At 42.1% G+C, this 21,826-nt stretch overlaps 1 protein-coding gene across 3 annotated transcripts in view; it reads left to right on the forward strand.

Annotated features, from left to right (window-relative positions):
* The first annotated feature begins 1,565 nt into the window (after nt 1-1,565).
* The window catches only part of LOC100010766 (alpha-enolase-like), a 38,223-nt gene continuing 17,962 nt past the window's right edge, over nt 1,566-21,826 (forward strand). Inside the window, exons 1-4 of one of the 3 annotated variants that reach the window (XM_001364130.3) lie at nt 1,566-1,684; nt 2,039-2,079; nt 10,601-10,694; nt 16,712-16,807. In XM_001364130.3, coding sequence (XP_001364167.1) covers nt 10,610-10,694; nt 16,712-16,807 — 181 coding nt within the window. In that variant the 5' untranslated portion in view covers nt 1,566-1,684; nt 2,039-2,079; nt 10,601-10,609. Of the gene's footprint in view, nt 1,701-2,038; nt 2,080-10,600; nt 10,695-10,768; nt 11,040-16,711; nt 16,808-21,826 lie in introns of those variants that run through there. The other 2 variants (XM_056795831.1, XM_007493034.3) reach the window with 2 other exon arrangements.

The following is a 21,826-nucleotide window of genomic DNA, read 5'->3' on the forward strand; positions in this document are numbered from 1 at the left end:
ACCCTTAAACAGTTCCATAAATACTAACCATTGACATCTCTAAATCATGTGCCCCAGACCCCACTGCATTCCATCTTCCTGCTCATCTCTGCCTCTCTCCTGGCTCCCCTGGCTTCCTTTAAGTCCCAAATAAAATCCCATTTTCTAAAGGAAGCTGTTCCTAAAACCTGTTTTTCTTTTTTGAACCCTTATCTTCTGTCTAAGCATCAATTCTAAGATAGAAAAGAGGGGAGGACTAGACAATTGGGATTTAGTACCCAGCATCACACAGCTAAAAATTATCTTTAGCTAGATTTGAACCCAGGGCCTCCCCCTTTCCAGACCTGGCAATCCCACTTTTTAAAAAATATAATTTTACTTTTTAAATATTTTCCATGGTTACATGATTCATGTTCTCTCCTCTTCCCTCCCCACACCTGGAGCTGACAAGCAATTCACTGGGTTATAGCTGTATTATATTATTCAAAACTATTTCCAAATTCATTTTTGTAAAAGAGGCATATTTTAAAACCAAACCCCCAAGTCATATAGCCATATAAACAAATGATAAGTCATATGTTTTTCTTCTGCATTTCTACTCCCATAGTTCTTTCTCTAGATGTGGATAGCATTCTTTCTCATAAGACCCTCAGGATTGTCCTGAAGCACTGAATTAGTAGCAAAGTCTATTACATTTGATTGTTCCACAATGTTACAGTTTCTGTATATAATGTTCTCCTGGTTCTGCTCATTTCACACGGAATCATTTTGTGTAGGTCCTTCCAGTTCTTATAGAAATCAAGCAATTCACCATTCCTTACAGCACAATAGTATTTCATCACCATTATAGACCACAATTTATTCAGCCATTCCCCAAATGAGGGACATCCCCTCATTTTTCGATTTTTTTCCACCACAAAAAGCGTAGCTATAAATATTTTTGTACAGACAGATCCTTTCCTCTTTTTTATCTCCTTGGGTTACAAACCTAGTAATGGTATTGCTGGACTAAAGGATATGCATTCTTTTAAAGCCCTTTGAGCATAATTCCAAATTGCCTTCCAGAATGGTTGGGTCACTTCACAACTCCACCAGCAATGCATTAGTGTTCCAATTTTGCCACATCCCCTCCAACATTTATTATTTTCCTTTACTATCATATTCTGTCAATCCCTTTTAATTATAGTGCCTTCCTTCTTTTGAGAATTTCCCATTTATCCTCTCCAAATTTTGTTTGTACAAAGGGTTTGCATGTTGTCACAGTGAGTTCCTAGAAAGCAGGAGCTGTCTTTTGCTTTTCTTTCTATTTCTGGGGCTTAGCCCATAGTAGGCGCTAAATACACGTTTACAGTCTACCTAGCCCTGGCTGGGAGCCAAAGTGGGACAAATTCTCCATCAAAACCCACAGCCCCGCCCCAGGAGGGATGCGGAGCGCATGCGTCTTAGCCACCGCCCCTCCTCCTCCCTACTAGCGCGCGGCCCCGAACCGGTTGAACGGAAATCGGGGCCGCGGGAGGGGTAGCTGAGGGGAGGGCAAAGAGGGCAGGCCAGTGGGGCAGGGGCAGGGGCCGGGGCCGGGGCTGGGGGGGTGGGGGGTGGGGGGGTGGGGGCGGGAAGTAGGGTAGAGGGAAGAGGGCTGGGGTCTCGTAGGAGAACTTTTGGACCAAAACAACATTTAACCCCAGGAAGGCCAGTCAATCCCCGAGTACGTGAACCAAAAGGCCCGTTCACTTAGGAGGCGGGGCAAGAGGACCTCTTCCGCCAATGGGGAGGGAGGACGCAGAGGGTGGTGCCGTAGGACTGGCAAATAGGCGTTGGGGGCGGTGTTTTAAAAGGCGCCGCACCTCCCCCAAATCCTAGACCGGAAATGAAGAGGACGAGTAGGGCAGTGGGAGGGAGAAAGGAGAGGGAGAGGGAGGAGCTTGCGGGCAGGAGGCGTTATTCAGGAAGGATGGCGAGAGAAAGGGGCTGGCTGGGTCTGGTTTTGGGGAGAGAGAGAAAGTTTTGGGAGAATGACTCAGTAGTTAATGCTTCCGGTTACTGTCAACCCTATCCACAGCCCCTTTCCTTTGTGTGAAGCCGAAGAAGCCTCAAGACCAGGTAAGGAAGGCGGCTTCAGCCAGAGGCAAGCCTTTATTAAGCATCAACTGTGTGCCAGGCGCTAGGCGTGCAAAGCAAAACAAAAAAACTAAAACCATCCGTCCTCAGGGAGCTTCCAGTCTAAACAGAAAGCCCGCCTCCACAATACCCAGGCCCATACAGAGTATGCCCATTGTAGGAGTGCTACAAAGGACTTCATAGCTGATGTAGACCGATAACAAATATTAGGTCAGAAAGGGGCCAAAGAGACCTTATGGCCCAACATTCTCCTTTTACAGACACGGTAACCAGGGCCTTTGGGCCCTGTATGATTTACCCATAATCACCTAGCAATCTCAAAAATTCCATCTGGTTCAACCTCCACATTTTACAGAAAAGGATGTGAATTGCCCAGAGTTACCCAACAACCTCAGAGTTCATCCAGCCCAACCTCCATGTTTTACAGAGAAGGCAGCGAAGTCCAGAAAAGAAATGGGAATTGTCTGAGGTTGCATTCCAATCTTGGCATTCATCTCTTCCAACCTCCTTATTTTACAGATAAGGGATCTGAAAGATCAGAGTAGGGAACAACTTGCAAAGGGCAGAGCCAGGATTCAGACACTAGTCTTCCAATTCCAGACCCAGCATCCTTTCCACATGATTCTGTTGGCCTCCAACATCCTCCCATTTCTATGACCCAGTAGAATTTGAACTTTGTAGTTTCTTCCAGGACAGGGAAACCTGTGGGTTTCACTGGTAGAAGAGATCTTCTCCCTTGCAAGTTGGCACCTAAAACTTAGTCAGAGAGTGTTTGCTAGAATAGAGAAGTCAAAACTCAAGGTTCTAGAAGCAGATTAAAATATAATTAGGCTAAATCAATTAAATAAAAAAAATTTTAATGTAATTAGGGGGCAGCTAGGAAGCACAGCAAATGAAGTACCAGCCCTGGAGTCAAGAGGATCTGGGTTCAAACCTGGGCTCAAGATGTTTCCTAGCTGTGTGACCTGAGGCAAGTCACTTAACTGTTTAGTCTACCCTTTGCCTTTACATTTTAGAGTTGTTACTAAGACTGAAAGTACAAGTTTTAGAAAAAATGTAATTAGAAAATGTTAAACAAAATAAACAAAAATGGAAAACATAGGTAATGTTAATTTGTGGATTTTAAGTCAATGTGTAACGCATAGAGATCTTTTTCTATTTGAGTTTGACACCATTGGTCTGGAGAACTGAGGTTAAGTGTCTTCCCCCCAGATCATAGCCAGTATGTATCAGAGATCAGCCTTGAACCCATGTTGACTTGACTTAGAAGATAGCTCTTGATCCAACAAGCCATGCTGCCTCCCAGTAATAATAACTCATATTTATAAAACATTGTTAAGGTTTTAGAAGAGTTAAAAAATGGGTGTTGTCAAAATTATAATAGTTAAAATTTGTTTAGGTCAAATTAAGAGTTATAAAAAGTTGTAGTCGCCATTTAAAATAATTAAAAATTAAACTATAAGTGTGTTAGTAGCTTTTAGTAGCTTTATTACAGCAAAAGTAGAAATAATAAAGAGAGAAATGTAGGAAGGAGGTAGAAAATATTGCCTAACTAAATACCCTAAGTCCAGATCCAAGTGCCTCCAGACCTCTGAATATCACCAGCCTATGAGAAGTGTCTAACCAACCAAAATAGAGTCTGATGCTGCCAAAGAGAGTCTCATGGACGAGAGTGTCGCATCAACGACAGGAGAAAAGCTGAAAAGTCAGTGAGTCACTGAATACAAACTCCTCCAGCCATCAATGCAGAATCCCTCTTTTAGCAAGAACGTCCAATGCTGAATGGACCAACGCAGAATTTCCAACCCAGAATGAATCCAATGAAGAGTGCATGCTCAGCTCTTCAGTCTTGCCTTTTATAAGCCCTTTTCCCATTTCACTTCCTGTCTCTCTGGTGTCTACTTCCTTTCACTGTGGGCTGGTCTATCACATCTCAGGAACCAATCATAGTTTCTTAATTTGCTTGGCACTTCCAGGGCGCAGTGCTTATGGGATCCACTTCCTGTCTCTTGAGGGTTAGAACTTTCTTGTAAAAGGATCTTCAAGTGTCTGACTGACCAAGTGTGAAAGGAGGGGCACTCCAAGTTCTTGATTGATTTAATCCAAGTTAAATTAAACAAAGGGAATTTTAAATTCCCTTTCACAGTTTACAAAGCACTTTACATTTTTATCTCATTTGATTTGGAATTGGAAGGTAGGTTAGGGGTCCTGAGTCTAAGCCCAAATTCTTTCCCAAAGAAACTGAAGCCAGAATGTTTAAAAAATCACGTATTTGTAGATTCAGAGGTCGAAGAGACAATGGGCAAGATTTACTCTAAACACCTCATTTTATAGATGAGAATACTGAGACCCAGTAAAGTGATTTACCCACATATCAATTAGAAATGAGAGGGCTAGGATTCAAACCCAGTTTCTCTAATTCCAAAGTTAGCTTTATGTCTACTATTGTTATTGCTTTAAGGATTTCATTTTAAGTAGAATGTTTTTACTCCAAAGGGATGACCTAATCTCCCACTTTTCCCTTCAAAGAACTGGATATTACAAATAAGATAATCTATTTGTCCATTCACAAATATATCAAATTTTCCTCCATTTGTATTTGGAATGCTGTCCTCTCTCATCTTTACCTATTGAAATCCTAGATCCTTCAAGTTATTTAAATGCTACCTATACCTTGGTGTCTTCCCTAATCACCTTTACAGGAAATTATCCTTCTCTCTGTTCTCTCTCTTTTTTTTAATCATTGCCTTCTGTCTTGGAATTAATACTTGATATTTTTCCCCCAAGGCCAAAGAGCAGTAAGGGCTAGGCAGTTGGAGTTAAGTGACTTGCCCTGAGTCACATAGCTAGAAAGTATCTGAGGTCAGATTTGGACCCAGGACCTTCTTGAGGCCTGGCTCTCTATCCACTGAACCACCTAGCTGCCCCTCTCTGTTCTCAGTTAATCAACAATCATTTGTTAAAAACTTATCATGTTCTAGGTATAAAAGATAAATAAAGGGGTCAGCTGGGTAGCTCAGTGGATTAAGAGCCAGGCCTAGAGATGGGAGGTCCTGGGTTCAAATTTGGTCTCAGACACTTCCCTTTGCCATCAAGGAATTTATATTCTACTGGGGTTGGGAGAGATAACACGTATTATTTTAAATAAATACAGGATTATCTAATGAACAAGCATCTATTAAATTCCTACCATGCTCAAGCCACTGTGCTAGGTGCTGAAATATACTCAGATACCCAAATGGATCTGTAACTTCATTAATTAAGATGTTTTTTAAATAATGTAGATCTCAACCCTATCATTACTTCTCTGGGCAATATCTGACCAAGAACTCCGGTCACTTTGCCACATGGTCAACTCAACATTTTGGAGACCTTAATCTGATATTGAGAGGATATAAGTGAACTATTCACCTGTAATCCCTCACCTTCAACCTGTAGTCTGTGATGACATCTTTTATTCCTGTTCATCAAAGTTCCTCATTGGTTGTTGCAGCCTGCTCAAACCCACCTTTCCATTGTGCTATGGAAAAGATACTGAAAGGGGGCAGCTGGGTAACTCAGTGGATTGAGAGCCAGGCCTAGAGATGGGAGGTCCTAGGTTCAAATATGGCCTCAGATACTTCCCAACTGTGTGACCTTGGGCAAGTCACTTAACCCCCATTGCCTAGCCCTTAACACTCTTCTGCCTTGGAACCAATACATATTATTGACTTCAAGATGGAAGGTAAGGGTTCAAAAAAAAAGAAAGAAAATACTGAAAGACATGGACCAAACATTGATAGAGTTTGCTTTCAGACTGGACCTTTAATTTTATTAGTATAAAGAATTCCTGGAAAGAAAACTTCTACCAATGCAAATTGGCATCTTGAGGCACCAAGAAGTTCTATGATTTGCTAGGGTCACCCAATATTTCTCAGGCATACTTGAACCCAAGTCTTCCTCACTCCGAAACTGACTGGTTCAATTTCTCCTCCTTGTATTTGTTCTAGGGCTTGATATAACTGGTAGAATTTTGATATTGAAAAGATAGACCTTTGTTTCCTGAAAAACTCTAGGAAATTACAATGATACCTCAGTCTTCGTTGATAATTCATCTGAAAACAATCAGAGAAATCCAAAACCAATGAAAATAGAGGCAATTATTTGCATATGAGTACAATTAATTCATTCTAGACACTCCAAAATACATACCAAAAACACATTTTATAGATAATAAATATAGTGTTTAATACTAAAAACAATAAGAAATGAATATAAAAGACTAATGTAAAGAATAAATGAACATTTAACATGGTATTTACCTTTCTGAAGAGTCTTCTTGGCATATGGAAGACTGTGAGAAGGGGAGAGAGAGGTTACTGTTTGGAAGGGGAATCCCCCTCCATAAGGACCTTGGGTATCAAGGCACTATCTGGAAACTTTCTTTGGTTCCATGATAGAGCTAAAAGGAAAGGGTTATTAGCAAGGGAAACACTTAACAGGGACAATGAGATTTGAGCACATGTGATTTTTATCTTACATGCGTCATATACATTTTGAAACGGAAAAATGCAAAATAAACACATTAAACCGAATACTGTATATGCAGTATGTAATTGTAGATTTAGCACTCACAATCAATAAAAAAATACAAAAACACTTGAAAACAATGGCATTGTTTGGCTTGACACACAGGGTAATGCTCACAGGAGGAGAAACAATGCCACACTGAGCAAGAGAACCCCTGGGTGTTCCTTTGTTTTCACAAAATTAGTGGCAAGGTCACAAGAATTGAGACAAAACCAAGGTTAATCAACATCAATGAATACCAAGTTATCACTGTAATCAAATCAACACTATCATTCCTTGCAAGGGTATCTCAATCAAATGCCTTATGTTCACTATTCTCTGTGACTTCCTTGACCACAGCACTTCTTCCCCACCATGACTGGTTTATTTGAATAGAAGCCTCTTAAGCTCAGGCACTGTCTTTCTTGCTTCTGCTAACATGCCCAGTACTTAGCATAGCTTAACCTACCCAGACTGCTTAGTAAATGTTCATTCATTCTGGGCCTACCAGAATGACCTGCTCAAAAGCAGAAACAGGATATAGACTATTTTGAAAGAGAAACACCTACAGAAGTCTAACAGGATCTTAGGGTGAAGGGGAGGAATGCATAATGAGGCTGGCAGTAGTTTGGAGCCAGCTTGTGAGAGGCTTTCAGTGTCCAAGAGAGGAGTTTGTATTTAATCCCAGAAGTATTGGGAAGTGATTGGCATCTACTGAACAGAAGGGTGACCTCTTCAGACTTGTACTTTAGGGTTTCCAGTTTGACAGCCGTGTAGCTTGGAGGTAGGAAAAACTAGGTACAAAGAGATCAATTATGAAACAGTAAAATTACAAAACCTCATAGGCAAGAACCAATGAGTGAATGTAGAGGTAAAGAGAAGGTGATGTTGAGTTGGAGAAACTGACCAGGCTTATTATCAAGTGATTGGCTGTGTTGGAAGAGATGAGGTTTGGATATTGAATAGGTTGGAGGGAGGAATTGAAGATTACTCCCAAGTTTTGATCCCGGATGACTGAAGAATGGGGTACTCTCTACTTGGCCCCTACCTACCTTTCCCGTCTTCTTACAACTTAAATCACTTTTTCCCATGTCCCCTACAATCCAATGATATCAGCCTTGCTATGTCTTCTACAAGTGGGATATATGGGATGTTCAGAGAGGACTAAGCACCTCTGGTGAAAGGGCTTACTGAGCCCTTTTCAGAAGATTTAAGGTCAGCAATTTAGAGTACTTCTCTATGTGTGAATAGTTTGTCGCTGACTTGAAAGAAAAGCTAAGCCAAAATACAGTTGGCAACAGTGGCACAGAAAAAGGAATGAGCCACTTCCAGAGACTTTCCGAATACTCACAAACATCAGGATTGATTTGATGAGATGGGAAAGTTCAACAGCTGTTAAATGAAAAATGAGAACTCGACGAGGTTTGCGGACAGGACAATTTGGCTATCTCTAAGAAGGCAGTGTTTAACTCTATCAAAAATAAAGTTCAAGTGAATCTTAAAGAGATAAAGGATTCTTAACTCAGTAAGAAGGCAGATGAGATTCTGTTTTACACCAGTAGCAACAGTCCAAAATGCTTCTCTGGTGCATCTCAGATACTCAGTGATGATAGAGCTACACTAACTAGTTGGTGATAAGGACATGAACCTGGAGAGTGGGCTTCCATGGCATTCTCAACAAACTGAAGCCATTGACCATACACCTCAACTTTAAGACAATCCCTCTCTAACTGAACTTCCAAATGAAGAAGAGGATTTGAATGCCATTAGGCTGCTTATATGTGGAAAAGCTCCTGGCACTAATTCCATCCCAGCAGAGATCTACAAGGCAGGCAATCCCCTGCTCATACAAATGCTGATTAAAATCTGGTTTATATAGCATGAGGCCTTATTCCTCAGGAAATCAAATTTGCCTCTATTATCCATCTCTAGAAAGGAAAAGGAAACAGGCTATCCTGTAACAATCACAGGAGGATCTCTCTTTCACTGTTGGCAAGTTTTTTTTTGCCAGAGTCCTCCTTAATTAGCAAATCCTTTGCCTGGAAGGTGGTCATCTATACTTGAGAACCAGTGTGACTTCAAAAAGGCTGTAGGAATGGCCGGCATGGTGTTTACTTCCTGACCCCTCCAGGTGATATGCCAAGAACAAAACAGAGGTCTGTATACAACATTCATGCATCTGACCAAGGCCTCTGATACTATTAGTGATGAGGGCTTGTGGAAGTTCATGACAAAATTTGATTTGCCAGGAAGTTCATCAGGATTGTAAACCAGTTTCACAATGGCATACTTTCATGAGTTCTAGATGAAGGACAATGCTCTTACATTTTCCCACTCATTAATGCAATGAAGTAGGGCTGTGTGCTTGCTCCCATTCTTTTTATCATTCTGTTTTCTGAAATCTTGTCAGATACCTCAATGAGGATGAAAATGGCATCAAGCTCAACTTACTACACTAATGATAAACTATTTAACTTGAAAAGACTGCAAGCCAAGACTAAAATGGTGGGAGAGTTGGCTCAAGACTGTTGACTCACAGATGAATAAGTACTCAATTCACCTCTGAAGCTGAGATGAAGCAGATTGGTTCTCTGCTGCTTGTACTAATTTTGGCCTGACAATCAACACCAAGAAAAGAGAGATTCTTCACCAGCTAACACTGTACCATCCATAAATGGAACCATTGGTTACAGTAAATGGAGAAATTTTGAATGCGAGAGATAAGCTCTCTTATCTTGGCAGTAACTTTCCAGGGATATCTACATAGATGATGAGGTTGATGAACACATTGCCAGAACTAGCTCAGCATATGGAAAGCTCCCAAAGAAAAGTGTGAGAAAGAAGTTTTAGGCTGCCTACCAAATTGAAAGACTACAGAGCTGTTGTGTTAACCTCATTGTTATATGCCTATGAAAGGATATACTAATATAACAGGACACTATATACTAATACCGTGCCAGGAAATTGGATCGTTCCCATTTGAATTAGCTTAGGAAGACCCTGAAGATTACCTGGCAGGATAACGTAGCATACACTTGAGGTCCTATTTTAAGCTGAACTGCCAAGCATTCAGTCTCTACTTCAGAGACTCTGATGAGCTGGTCATGTAGCCCAAATGCCAAACATATGTTTATCTAAAAGACTATTTTATGGAGAACTAAGGCAGGCACTCATACAGAGGTCAAAAGAAGCAACACAAGGAAATGCTCAATGTCTCTCTGAAGAACTTTGGTAGGGATTGTGAACCGTAGAAGACTGTGGCACAGGACTATCCTTCATGGCATGCTTGAATCCAAAAAGACACTGTGCTCCATGAGCAAAGCATCCCAGAAGCAAGAAGGAAGTGTGAGGTGCACAAATCTAGAGACGGCTCTATCCCAGATGTTTTAATGGACTATTTGTGCCCCACCTGTGGTAGAGCCTTCTGAACTTCTCTTTATCTGGTATGTAATTTATTTGTCCATAGTTGATTACATGTTGTCTCCCCCCCCCCCCCCATTAGATTGTGAACTTCTTGAGGAGAGGGACTGACTTTTGCCTTTTTTTGCATCCTTAGGACATTGATAGTTGACTGACTGACTTCTTGACCCTTAACAAGAGAAGTTGGGGGAGGGGTGGGTTTAGGCCAAAAGTTAATTATGAGTTGGGTTTTGAAGATAAAATTGAGATTCCTGTGAAACAGCTAGGGGAAGATAATAAGTGGGTATTCTGTATAGTCCTTGGTTTGTCTTACTCGTGGATTCACCTTAGCCAGCCCCATATCCGAGATACTTGTGTATGTGTTTTGTTTCCTCTATACTCTTTTATAGTAAATAGGAACTATATCTTAAATAAATTTGTAACCCCTATAGTGCCTCACATAATGCCTTAATTACAGTAAACACTCAGATATTTGTTGGACAAATGAATAAATGCAGCTGGCATATTCTAAAACATTTATCCTTATTCCTCACAGAATCTCACCATGTCTATTCTCAAGATCCATGCCAGGGAGATCTTCGACTCTCGTGGAAACCCCACAGTTGAGGTTGATCTCCACACTCATAAAGGTGCATGCCCCCTTTGCCTTCCTGATCCCCAGGCCCTCTTCCAGGTATGTTAAATTTGGCACAGGATGACTCCTAAGGACAAGGAGGTGAGGAGGAAAGATCAAATCAAGATCTCCTATCTAAAAAATGTCTCCAGGATGCAAATCCATTTATTTGCTGCCCAGTGGGGACCTTCATTTGCTTGGTTGGTAGATAACCTGGTGTTCCCCAGTGATCAAACAAGCAAGTGTTCTGGAAACTGTGGAGAAACCCTTTTATTCAAAGTAGCTAGATGTGGACAGAAGTTGTGAGAATGCCAGCTGGAGTGTGCTTTATCTGACAAGCAGGAAAGAAGGAAAAGCCTGGGTGAGTACAAGACCAAATGTGTAGTATATATTCACTTCTATCTTTTCTTAGATCTGATTTTATTGGCATGAATACCCCCTTCACTGAGGCAGATCATAATCCATAGTAGATGGTATTCATGAGTTGCTGTGCCCCCAAAAATTCAATTACTCCATACTGTCCTTGTGGCAAGAAGCTTCTCACCTTCTGTGTGCTTTGTCTATCTGCTTCTGGCCCTGACTCAAAGCCTTCCCAGCTTGTTTATACTTTGAACAGCTGGTGTAGCCTTTGAGAAACCGAGATTCCCTTTGGTTCAGTGTGAAGACTTAGAGTAGATCTGATCCCTTTGTAACCAGTGGATAAGGACATACAGATAAGACAAAACAACTCCTCTGGAAACCGTGTATGCCTACTACCATTCTTTTCACGAAGCAGGAGAGGAGGTATTTGTGTTGTTTCTGATAAACAATGGGGTGGGGGATTCTTAAAGATACCCCTTTTGTTAATTTGAAGAGATTTCTCCTTTTTTGTAATCCCCTGTGTCTTAGTTTATAGCAGCCTCATGAACTGACTGTTTTATACAATAAAAAATTAAATGAAATGGTCTCCAACCTGAATGATACTAGTGATATTGAGTATTCTGCTTCCTGGGGAGAACCGAAGCTGTCCCACTGTGAATTCTAACTTGGCTAGTAAAACCCGTTAGCCTGTCAGAGATGATATAGAGGGAATTCATGAATCAGATGGTGGGGATGGACTAAATGTCTTTCCAACTTTGAGATTCTATTAGCCTCCCTTTCTTCTTCCTCCCTTTCTCTCCTGCTTACCAAGAAAGAGTCCTGACGTTGAGAGTGTGTATTCTTCCAGTCCTTTATATGATTGCTTCCTAAATGAGGTACTCTCAAAGAGTAATTCCTTTTGCGTACATGCTTTATATCCCTTCTCTGGGGGAGTTGGGAACTTCCTTTCATCATGTGAGGCTCTGCTGTTGGTCAGAGTGTGAAACTTGCCTATCAGAAATATATGGAATTCTTTTTTAATAAACTGAGAGATCTAAATATAGAAGTAAGAGGGGACAGAAATTTTTTTAAAATTGGGTTAGACTCATGCAGGAATGATATCTATAAAGTCTTCCTCCTTTAATTCTATTAATTATGTTGGCCATTGCTATGTGACTGTGGCTCTCATTGTCCCCAGGCAAGTGGAGGAGTCTCCATGCTTTCTGTCTGGAGAGGGAGTTGCCATTGCCAAGTGTTGCCTTCACTAACAAAGTCTTTTTGGTGTAAATCAAAGAAGAAAACAATTGTTCTCTAATTAGAATTTTCAAAATATAAAGTAAACCCAAGCTCTTTTCCCAAGAGCATATATCATAAATGTGAATATAACAGAGGAAGAAACCACAAAGCCAGGCCACTGCTTTGTTAGTTTATGGTCATGAAAGTATCCAAGCAAAGCCTGGGTGAAAGGAAGAAAACCTGCATTTATTAAGCACTTTCTGTGTGCCAATACCTGTGCTCAGCATTTTACAAATATTATCTTGTTGGATCCTCACAACAATCTGAGGTGGGACAATGTTGTTATGTTCCCCATTCGGTTTCTTTTTCCTTATAATAGGTTAGGTCATATACAACTCATAGACTCTATATTTGGAAAGGAACTCAGAGGCCATCTAGTCAAACCCATACTTGAACAAGAATTTCCCCTCTTGTATATTCACATTTGTCCCTCTAAACAACTCTTTTCCCTCCTCATTGGAATTATTTCCCTTTTGTATCTTCAGAATGTCATCTCTTCAGAACTTCCTATTTCTCCCAGACCTAAACTGACATCCACTATAGATTTTAAGCCATGGATTCCTATGCCTGTTTTCTACAAGCCCTTCAAAATCTGTTCTCACAAAATCTAGAGAGTGTGACAGATTTATGTCCAGGTTTTCCCTACCACATGTTCCCAAAATGTAATGTTCATTTCCTCCCAAGTTTCCCATCATTTCTACTCCAAGAAACAGTTTTTCCTCATTAGTGAGAATCATATCCAAAATAGAAGTTTCCTTTCTCGGTTCCTCTACTCTTTGAAGATAATTGTCATTAAAGTAATTAAAGAAGTCATCATTAGCTGCCCTGCTGTGGTCAAAGAGAGCATGCAACAGAAATCTGGACCACCACTTAATATATCATCCCTCCATGCTAGGTTTACAATCAGTTTCCTAAGTTCCTCATGTATTTCTTCTGTCAAAGTGGTCTGAAATATACTGTGATGTTTATTGTTTCTCTTTGCCTCTAGTCCTTCCAAATGATCTCCCCCAGATTCCACCCTCCCCATTTATTACTGGATTTCTCCATGTATCCTTTTAATTTATTCTATCCTCACTCCTTTTTACCTATATTATTTCGTTTGAATAAGGTGTCCACTTTCAGAACTAATGCAAGTCATAGATCTCATCCTACCAAAGCTCAGTAATGCCTATGAAGTCAAATTTGCCTCTATTTATCATGGTTTATGGTTCACCTAACTTAACACCTATACTTGTGATGGTGAACCTATGGTACATGTGCATGCAGAGACCTCTCTGTGGGCATACCCATCACCACCCCACCCTGCCAACACAGGAGATGAGGCATTGGGTCTCTGAGCCATCTCACTGCCCAGGCTTCCCCACCTTCCCAAACAGGCTTAGATACAGCTCCCTCACCTTCCTACCCCCAGTGCAATTGGGTGTAGGGGCACAGGTCCCCTTGGCTGAAGAAGACAGTTCTCCCTCCTTTCCACACCCTGTCCCCGGCCTGACAACTGGCTGGGAACCCAGCTCCCACCTCCCAATGCAGGGAGGTAGGGCACTGCACACATTCTGGGAGGGCAGGGCACAAAGTCCCTAAAAGGTTCCAAAAAGTTCACCATCACTGACCTATACTTTGTATATTTGTATATAAACAACTGGAGCCATGGTGTTTTGTTTTGTTTTAAACCCTTACCTTCTGTATTAGTTCCAAGGCAGAAGAATGGTAAGGGCTAGGCAGTGAGGGTTAAGTGACTTGCCCAGGATCACACAGCTAGAAAGGGTCTATGGCTAGATTTGAACCCAGGACTCCCATCTCCAGGCCTAACTTTAGCTTCAGAGCCACTTAGCTGCCCCTGAAGGCTTCCTTCTGAGATTTTTTTTTTTAAACCCTTGCCTTCTGTCTTAGAATCAATACTGTGAATTGGTTACAAGGCAGAAAAGTGGCAAGGGTTAGGCAATGGGGGTCAAGTGACTTGCCCAGGGTCACACTTCTGGGAAGTGTCTGAGGCCAGATTCAAACCCAGGACCTCCCATCTCTGAGCCTGGCTCTCAATCCACTGAGCTACCCAACTGCCCCCCTTCTGAGATTTTTGTCTCCTGTAATTTCCAAGTGTCTGTTGCTGTTCTTCTTACATTGTATCTCCTTCTATAGTGGGTTTTTATAAGCAATTTAACTCCCTCCCTATTCCTTTTCATTTGAAGCCTTTTTAAAATTAGATGTATACAACTCTGCACAAATATATTTTTACCAGCCTTCAAGTGTATTCCACTCCCTTCTAGGAACATGTCGTTTCTATGTTTCAAACTGTGATCCAGAAAGCCAAATCCCTTTTTTAGATACTATTTTATCAGTCTGTTCACTTTTCAGCCCAAGAACAGGAATGGGAATCCCTTCTATAATCATCCCAACCAGTTGCCATCCAGTCTTCCCTGGGAAATTCTGCATCATCCCATTCGGATGTTCATAGATTTACAGCTGAGAGTTAATATAGAGATCATTCAGCCCATTCCTTCAATTTGCAGTGGGAGAAACAGAAGCCCACAGAGTTTAGTGACTTGCCTGGTTGGGGTCACACAAACAACAAGGAGCAGAGCCAGGTCCTCCAACTCTAAACCCAGTGATCTTTAGCCTGCAGCACCCACCTTGTCCTTATATCAAGCCCAAGTGAGTTAGCAATGTGACATGGCATCCAAAAAAAACCCTAATGTTCTTTTATGTTGAGAGACACATCTTCAGTGTTTGGCACAGTCCTTGGCATCAAGTGCCTTAACATCTATAAAGCCTACCAACTTTGAAGCACTATCAAGTAGAAGCAGTAATAATAGTAATGTTAGTAGGTGATTAAGTGCTTGTTAAGAGGCAGCTACCTGGCACAATAAATAGAGCCAGGACCTGGGTTCAAATCAGATACTTCTTAGCCATGTGACCCTGGGCAAGTCACTTAACCCCCTATTGGTTAGCTCTTACTGCACTTCTACCTTAGCATTGATACTTATCATTGATTTGAAGAGAGAGGGCAAGGGTTTAAAAATAAAAAGAAAAGAAAATTTTAGAAAAATTGGACCCCATCCGGAAGAGGATTGCCAGAGTAATGAGAAAACTATAGAACCCACAATTAGAGTATCAGCTAAGGGGACCTATGGATGTTTAGCCAAAGGAGAAGAAAACTGGGGGGACTGTGATACTAAAGTCAAATATTTGAAATGCTGGCATGTGGAAGGGAGGAAAGTGATTTGTTCTGCTTGACTCTGATGCGTTTTAGAACTAGCTCCACAAGGGGCAGCGTTCAGCTTGGTGTAAGGACAAACACACTTCCTACCAATGAGAGCTTTCCCAGATGGGGAATGGGAATGGACTGCCCGGGGAAATAATGTGTTATTTCTCACTAGAGGGCTTCCAACAGAGACTAGTTGGCCGCTTACTGTTTATAGCGTTTTGTTACCCAACTTCCCACTCCATTCCCAAAGTAATGGAGTAACTTAAACCGGAATTTGGTTTTGAGTCCTTTATTCAGGCCACAAGCTCTGGTTAAAACATATAGAAGATAGGATTATTTTGCATCTATAGTCCTGAGTCCTCCCATTAGCAGCTGAAGGCCAGACAGTATATTCACTTTATATTCTCCTCTCCATTCCCAAAAGTCACTCAGTGGACCCTCCTGGATATCTCACCTTAATTATTGTACATCCTTGTTCTCTAGTAATCCACATGCAATGCATTGCATTGCCCCACCTCTTCCCCTCTCTCTTCCAAAGTCAGCTTCGTGGGGATGCTAAACACATCGCACTGGGGTCTGGGATCTGCTTCTCTTCGAGCTTTAGCCATGGCTGCCCTTCCTGATGACTGTCTCTTCTTTGTCTCTTTTCTAGACCAGCTCTGACAGAGTAGAGCCTTAGACTAGAAGCCAAGCAGGAGTGAGGAACCTCAAAGCTCCCCTTAAACCGCCACAGACCTTATTCGATTTTGTCCTTGGACCTGAGCCAGTTCTTGCCCAGACCAGATTCCAGACCTTAGCCAGCTTACTTTGGCCATCGTAACATTGGAGGAGGAATTCTTGTTCAGATTGGTGGGAACAGAGGATCTCTGAGGTCCCTTCTAGGTCTTGGAATCCATGAAATCTGCCTCTCAAACTTGTGCTGCCCTCCAGAACTCCAAAGAACCCTCCATTCCCTCCTCTGTGTGTCAGTCCTTCAAAGCCTTGAAACCTTGCCTTTCCCTAAATCTTCTCTAGACCAGATATCTAATTATTTCCGTTGCTTATTATAGGGCACGGCTTCGAGTCCTCTCACCATCCTTTATGCTGTTGCTCTATGAGTGGAAGAGAAAACCACCTGTGTGGGGCTTTGATGACCACACTAGCTGACCGTAAGGCTTTAATCATTACTCTGTTCTGTGCTTTTCCTTATCATCCAGGTATCTTCCGAGCTTCTGTACCTAGTGGAGCGTCTACTGGCATCTATGAAGCCTTGGAACTCCGAGATGGAGATGAAAGCTGCTTCTTGGGCAAAGGTAAAAGAGTTGGCCGCACCCTTTCTCCTTGCCAGAGGCTTCCTAACCTATAACATCTGGTGTTCTAGCTTCTGTAGTTTTCTACCTATTATTGATTTGTGGTTGTGTTTGAGAAGGTACTTACGCTTTTTTAAATTTTTTAACCCTTACTTTCTTTCTTAGAATCAATACTGTATACTGGTTCCAAGGCAGAAGAGTGGTCAGGGCTAGGCAATGGGGGTTAAGTGACTTGCCCAGGGTCACACTGCTAGAAAGTATCTAAGGACATATTTAAACCCAGGACCTCCCGTCTCCAGGCCTGGCTCTCTATCCACTGAGTCAGCTAGCTGCCCCCAGCATTTACTTTTTTTTTTTAAATAAAACCCTTATCTTCCATCTTAAACTCAATATTGTATATTGGTTCCAAGGCAGAAGAGTGATAAGGGCTAGGCATTGAGGGTCAAGTGACTTGCCCAGAGTCACCCAGCTAGAAAGTGGCTGAGGCCAGATTTGAACCTAGGACCTCCCATCTCTAGGCCTGGCTCTCAATCCACTGAGCTACCCAGCTGCCCCCTCCCCCATTTACTCTTGATAAACATATACAGATTATTATACTTTCTAGAAAAATGGCATTTCTCAGCTTTTCATGCTTCCCTTTGCTTAGAATTTCAGAGTGTTTTGAAGTTCATTACTGTTATGGTTTATGGCACCTAAGGAGCAAGGAGTGCAGGATGTGGTGTCAGGAGACAAGCTTAGGGTTCAAATCCCAGCTTTGGCACAGCCTGACCCAGTTCCCACAGATGGTACAAGATGAGTGCAGTAGAGTTCTCTGCTAGTCCTTGAATTTACAGAATTGCTTTAAGAAAAGTGCCACATACCTTGTAAAGTACTGACAAATTGAGTAGTTTATGTAGAATTTCCAACCCAGTAGAGATGCTGGGTTAGACAGTCAAGACTGAGGACTTGGGGCCTATTAATTTGACTTAGTAGCCACCATCAAAGGCAGTAGGGCATCAGAGGAAAGGAGGCTAGGCTTAGAGTCAGGAGAAGCCAGCGTTGGACAGGGCTTACTTACTTACCCTTGCACTTCCTAACTCCAGGATTACTAGCAAGTCATTTCAACTGGAGCTGGGGGAGCAGGGAGAATAACGCCCTGAGTGGCCACCTCACACAGTGGCCAAGAAACAGGTTTCTCTTCACTAGAAATCTTTCAACAAACACTGGATGGATTCTACATACTGGGTATGTCCTAGAGAGAATTCCTATTCCAGTATGAATTAGAGCAGAGGATCCTGAAGGCATGCAACAGCCCACATTCTATAGGACTTTCAAACGCACTGACTGCCTTAGTGTACTTCATGTGAAGTCTCATACTGTTTGACATGACAGTGTGACAATGAGAAATTCCCATTTCTGCTATTTTCAGAAGAATAGCTTGAAGACCTTAGGTCATCTAGGTCTAGTTCTCTGGCGTTCGTAGCTTTTCCTTTTGGCCATCACTGTCCTGCAACCTGTCATCCCTTTTATACCTGGGTATAGAGGGTTGGCTCAAAGCTATGTGGTTTAATTCCACAAACGTTTCTGAAGCAATCCCAAGACTGCTGCCCTTTGCTAGGTCAGAAGTCTCCCTTCAAGTCCCATCACCTTCAGATCCTCTCTAGTAATCTCTGTGGTTTCTGGTGCTTAGAATTAGGTTATGGGATATTTGTATTCACTGTGCTTTTTCGGCTCTGCTATGTGCTGGCCACATCCAAAGAGTTATCATGAACTGACGGTATTTCAAGGATTTGATGACACTCGTGGTTGACCAGGACAGCTGTCTGCCAATCCTTCTGCCTCTGGCTGGGAGCATTCAGCTTGGTACCCATAGTATAGGGCAGCAGTTTCCAGCCTACCCAGCCCGAGAAAGTGCTCCCCAAAAACGGCCTTAATCTCTGTAGTGGTAGCCTATTGGAAGGCCCCAAACTCAAAAATATAACATATAATAGGTCTCACTATTAATGAGTTCCCAGCTGGTAAATGGCCTTGGTTCCTGGTAGTCACCATTTTCCTTGTACAAAACTGCCCCCGGGCTCTCCAGGCTGGCATCTGTGCTTACTTGGCAAAAGCTTCCTTGAATCAACAAAGGCAACACAGGTGTGTGTGTTTGTGAGCCAGTTAATTAGATTCTGGAAGATCTGATCACATTTTTCATTTCGGCAATCTCCAAAGGAGACTGAGGAATCAAGTCTCTGTTGTTTCCTTTGTCCAGAACAGTGTTTCTGAACTTCTGCAACACTCTTCTTCTTATTTTTTCTTCTGACAGGATATCCATAGGCAGGGTCATTGACAGGCTAGTTGTTATTGGCACAGTCTTTCACAAATTTTCAGAATACCAGTGCCAAAACTGGATTCAGGTAACAGTAATCATAACCAGCATTTATATAACACTTTAAGCTTCATAAAGTGCTTTACAAATATTTTTTTTCTCATTTTTCTCAAAATGTAACTGTTGCTATTATCCCTATTTTGCCTTTGAAAGGAAGGCCGAATGATTAAGTAACCTGCTAATGAGCATTCAAGGCAGCCTTTGCATTTAGGTCTTCTTGCCTGTAGATCCAGTGCTCCAACCACTGCACCACCTTTGGATGTGACCAATTACTAAGTGCTTCTGCTTTTTCAGGGTCAGTAACAACTTCCCACTGAGATGCTCAGAAAAACAATAACACACATTTTTATTTAGCACATGGTAGGCCCCTGAAATACACAAACAGAATGGCTCTTTTCTCAGGAAGCTCTTCCTCTTGGACCTCTAGAGGTCAGCACTCTCCAACCACTTTAGCAGAGAGGACTTCACTACCACGTGATGTCTAAAGCCAATCAAGGCAGGCTTGACCAAGTGAAGTTATAGATTATTGGTAAGTGGCACTGCCCATCAGTAAAACAGGTCTCTTGGCCCTTTGAACAGCCAAAAGGCCCCAAATCAAGAGCACAATACATTTTTAAAAACAGAACAGAAATTATGGAATTGTCGATATCATGGGATTTGGGGTTTGTGACTGGCCATATTAAGAAACAGGGGCAGCTGGGTAGCTCAGTGGATTGAGAGCCAGGCCTAGAGATGGGAGGTCCTAGTTTCAAATCTGGCCTAAGACATTTCCCACTTGACCCCCATTGCCTAGCCCTTACCACTCTTTTGCCTTGGAACCAAATACACAGTAGTGATTCTAAGATGGAAGGTGAGGATTTAAAAAGGGGGGGGGCACACAGTACATGGGGAGAGCATGCCCACCTCTCTCTGTCACTAAGGAATTCTTTGATGAATTTAATGGAGGCCAGCTGCCTCTCACGGTCATTGATATCAGACAGGAACACCAGACTCTGAGGCACCTGGGCATATAAGGTAAAGCCACCTGAAGTTTATAAAGATGGGGCCATGAGTTGGGATGAGGTCAGTTAGTCCAGTTCTCAGGGCTAGTCACAGATATCATTCAGTTTCTCAGAGACTAAAGTGATAGGAAATAGAGAGCTTCCCTTGGCAGGAAGGATTTGCAGGTGTTGCTGAGATAACATTTAGAATTGGGTTTCTAAAGCCAAGCTCCATTTCTCTTTCTGCAACAGTGATTATGGAAGAGCTGTAACTAGACATCCAGCCTTAGAGAGGGAGGCTGAACTTTTGAACCCAAGAGCCTCTTTGCTCAGAGACGAAGAAAAGCCCTCGGCAGGTTACCTAGAATACAAAATATGATTATAGAATAGAGTCACCTACAGAAAGAAAGAAACAGAACTAGCTATATAGAAGCTACCCTAGAAAAAAATCCTAAAAAAGAAATTGTGCCCATGCTGCCCACAGAAGAACAACTTCCGCCTCCTAGTAAGTTTCCTTAGTAGACAGCTCTGATAGCTGATGTCCTTCAGCTTGAGCCTCCCCAGGTCCAGAAGAAGCAGGAAACTGAACAGCACCCTGGAATGCAGCCTTCAGGACTTAAGTCTAATTTAGCCAAATTATCCTTCACACTAGCCCCCAGGACTTGATATGCTGGCACCAGGGGCCTTCTTGGATAATTTACCTTTCTTCTGACAGCTCTTTCCTGTTTGTCATTTTGGTAAATTATATTGTGAATAATTGGGAAGTCCTGCTTTTCACAGAGCTTTAGCTGTCATTCAATAAAGGTAGACCAAGGCCTAGTTGAATATTTGAGCAAACCTAATGTGGGTTGTATGCTCTAAGATTGTTGTCATTCAGTTTTTTTTAAAGTTGTGTCCCACTCTTTGTGACTCCACTTGGGGTTTTTTGGCAGAAATCCTAGAGTGATTTGCCGTTTCCTTCTTCAGCTCACTCTACAGATGAGGAAACTGAGGCAAACAGGGTTAAGTTAGCTTTCAGGGTCACCGAACTAGTAAGAGTCAGAAACTGAACTGGAACCCATGATGATAAGTCCTCCTCTCTCCACTGTGCCACCTATCTGCCCACCTTTAATCATCACTTTCTACAACAGTTTTTTAAGCCTCAGTGCTCTCTTTAAAAGTTCTCAGAAGTCCACCGTCAGTCTGTGCTTCAGGGTATCTCAGGGACTCAGAGGTGGGCTAAGAGTTTTATGTGATGGGACAAGATCTCAGCTGATTGACTAGGAAGCTAGAATTTGCTAGCACAGAAGGTAAAGGGTACTAAAGAGCTAAGAAAAGGGAAGAAGTGGCAGGCAGGAGAAAGGGGCATGGCTAGAATTAGACCCTCCATCACCAAAAACAAAACCCTAAACCCCAAAGCCAGAGATGCCTTCAGTACTACTGCACATCCCCCAGAGAAATGAGCAGCTTTCCAGAGAAATCAGCCTAACAGGCCACACTGGGAAAACTACATAGATGAAGAATGCCTGTTGTTCAGACTATGACTGGCAATTGGTTGGGCAAGTTCAATGCCATCCCTCTTCCAGTGATACTGGGTAACTATAAGTCATGGAACACCATGGTTTCCAAAGAATCGGAATCAAAAGTGACCCCAAATACAGGGGAGGACATAAAAAGGCTGTGTAGCTTATTACCAGAAGCTAGTTGTGTGAC

Source organism: Monodelphis domestica, chromosome 4, assembly GCF_027887165.1.
Source record: "Monodelphis domestica isolate mMonDom1 chromosome 4, mMonDom1.pri, whole genome shotgun sequence".
Taxonomy (NCBI): domain Eukaryota; kingdom Metazoa; phylum Chordata; class Mammalia; order Didelphimorphia; family Didelphidae; genus Monodelphis; species Monodelphis domestica.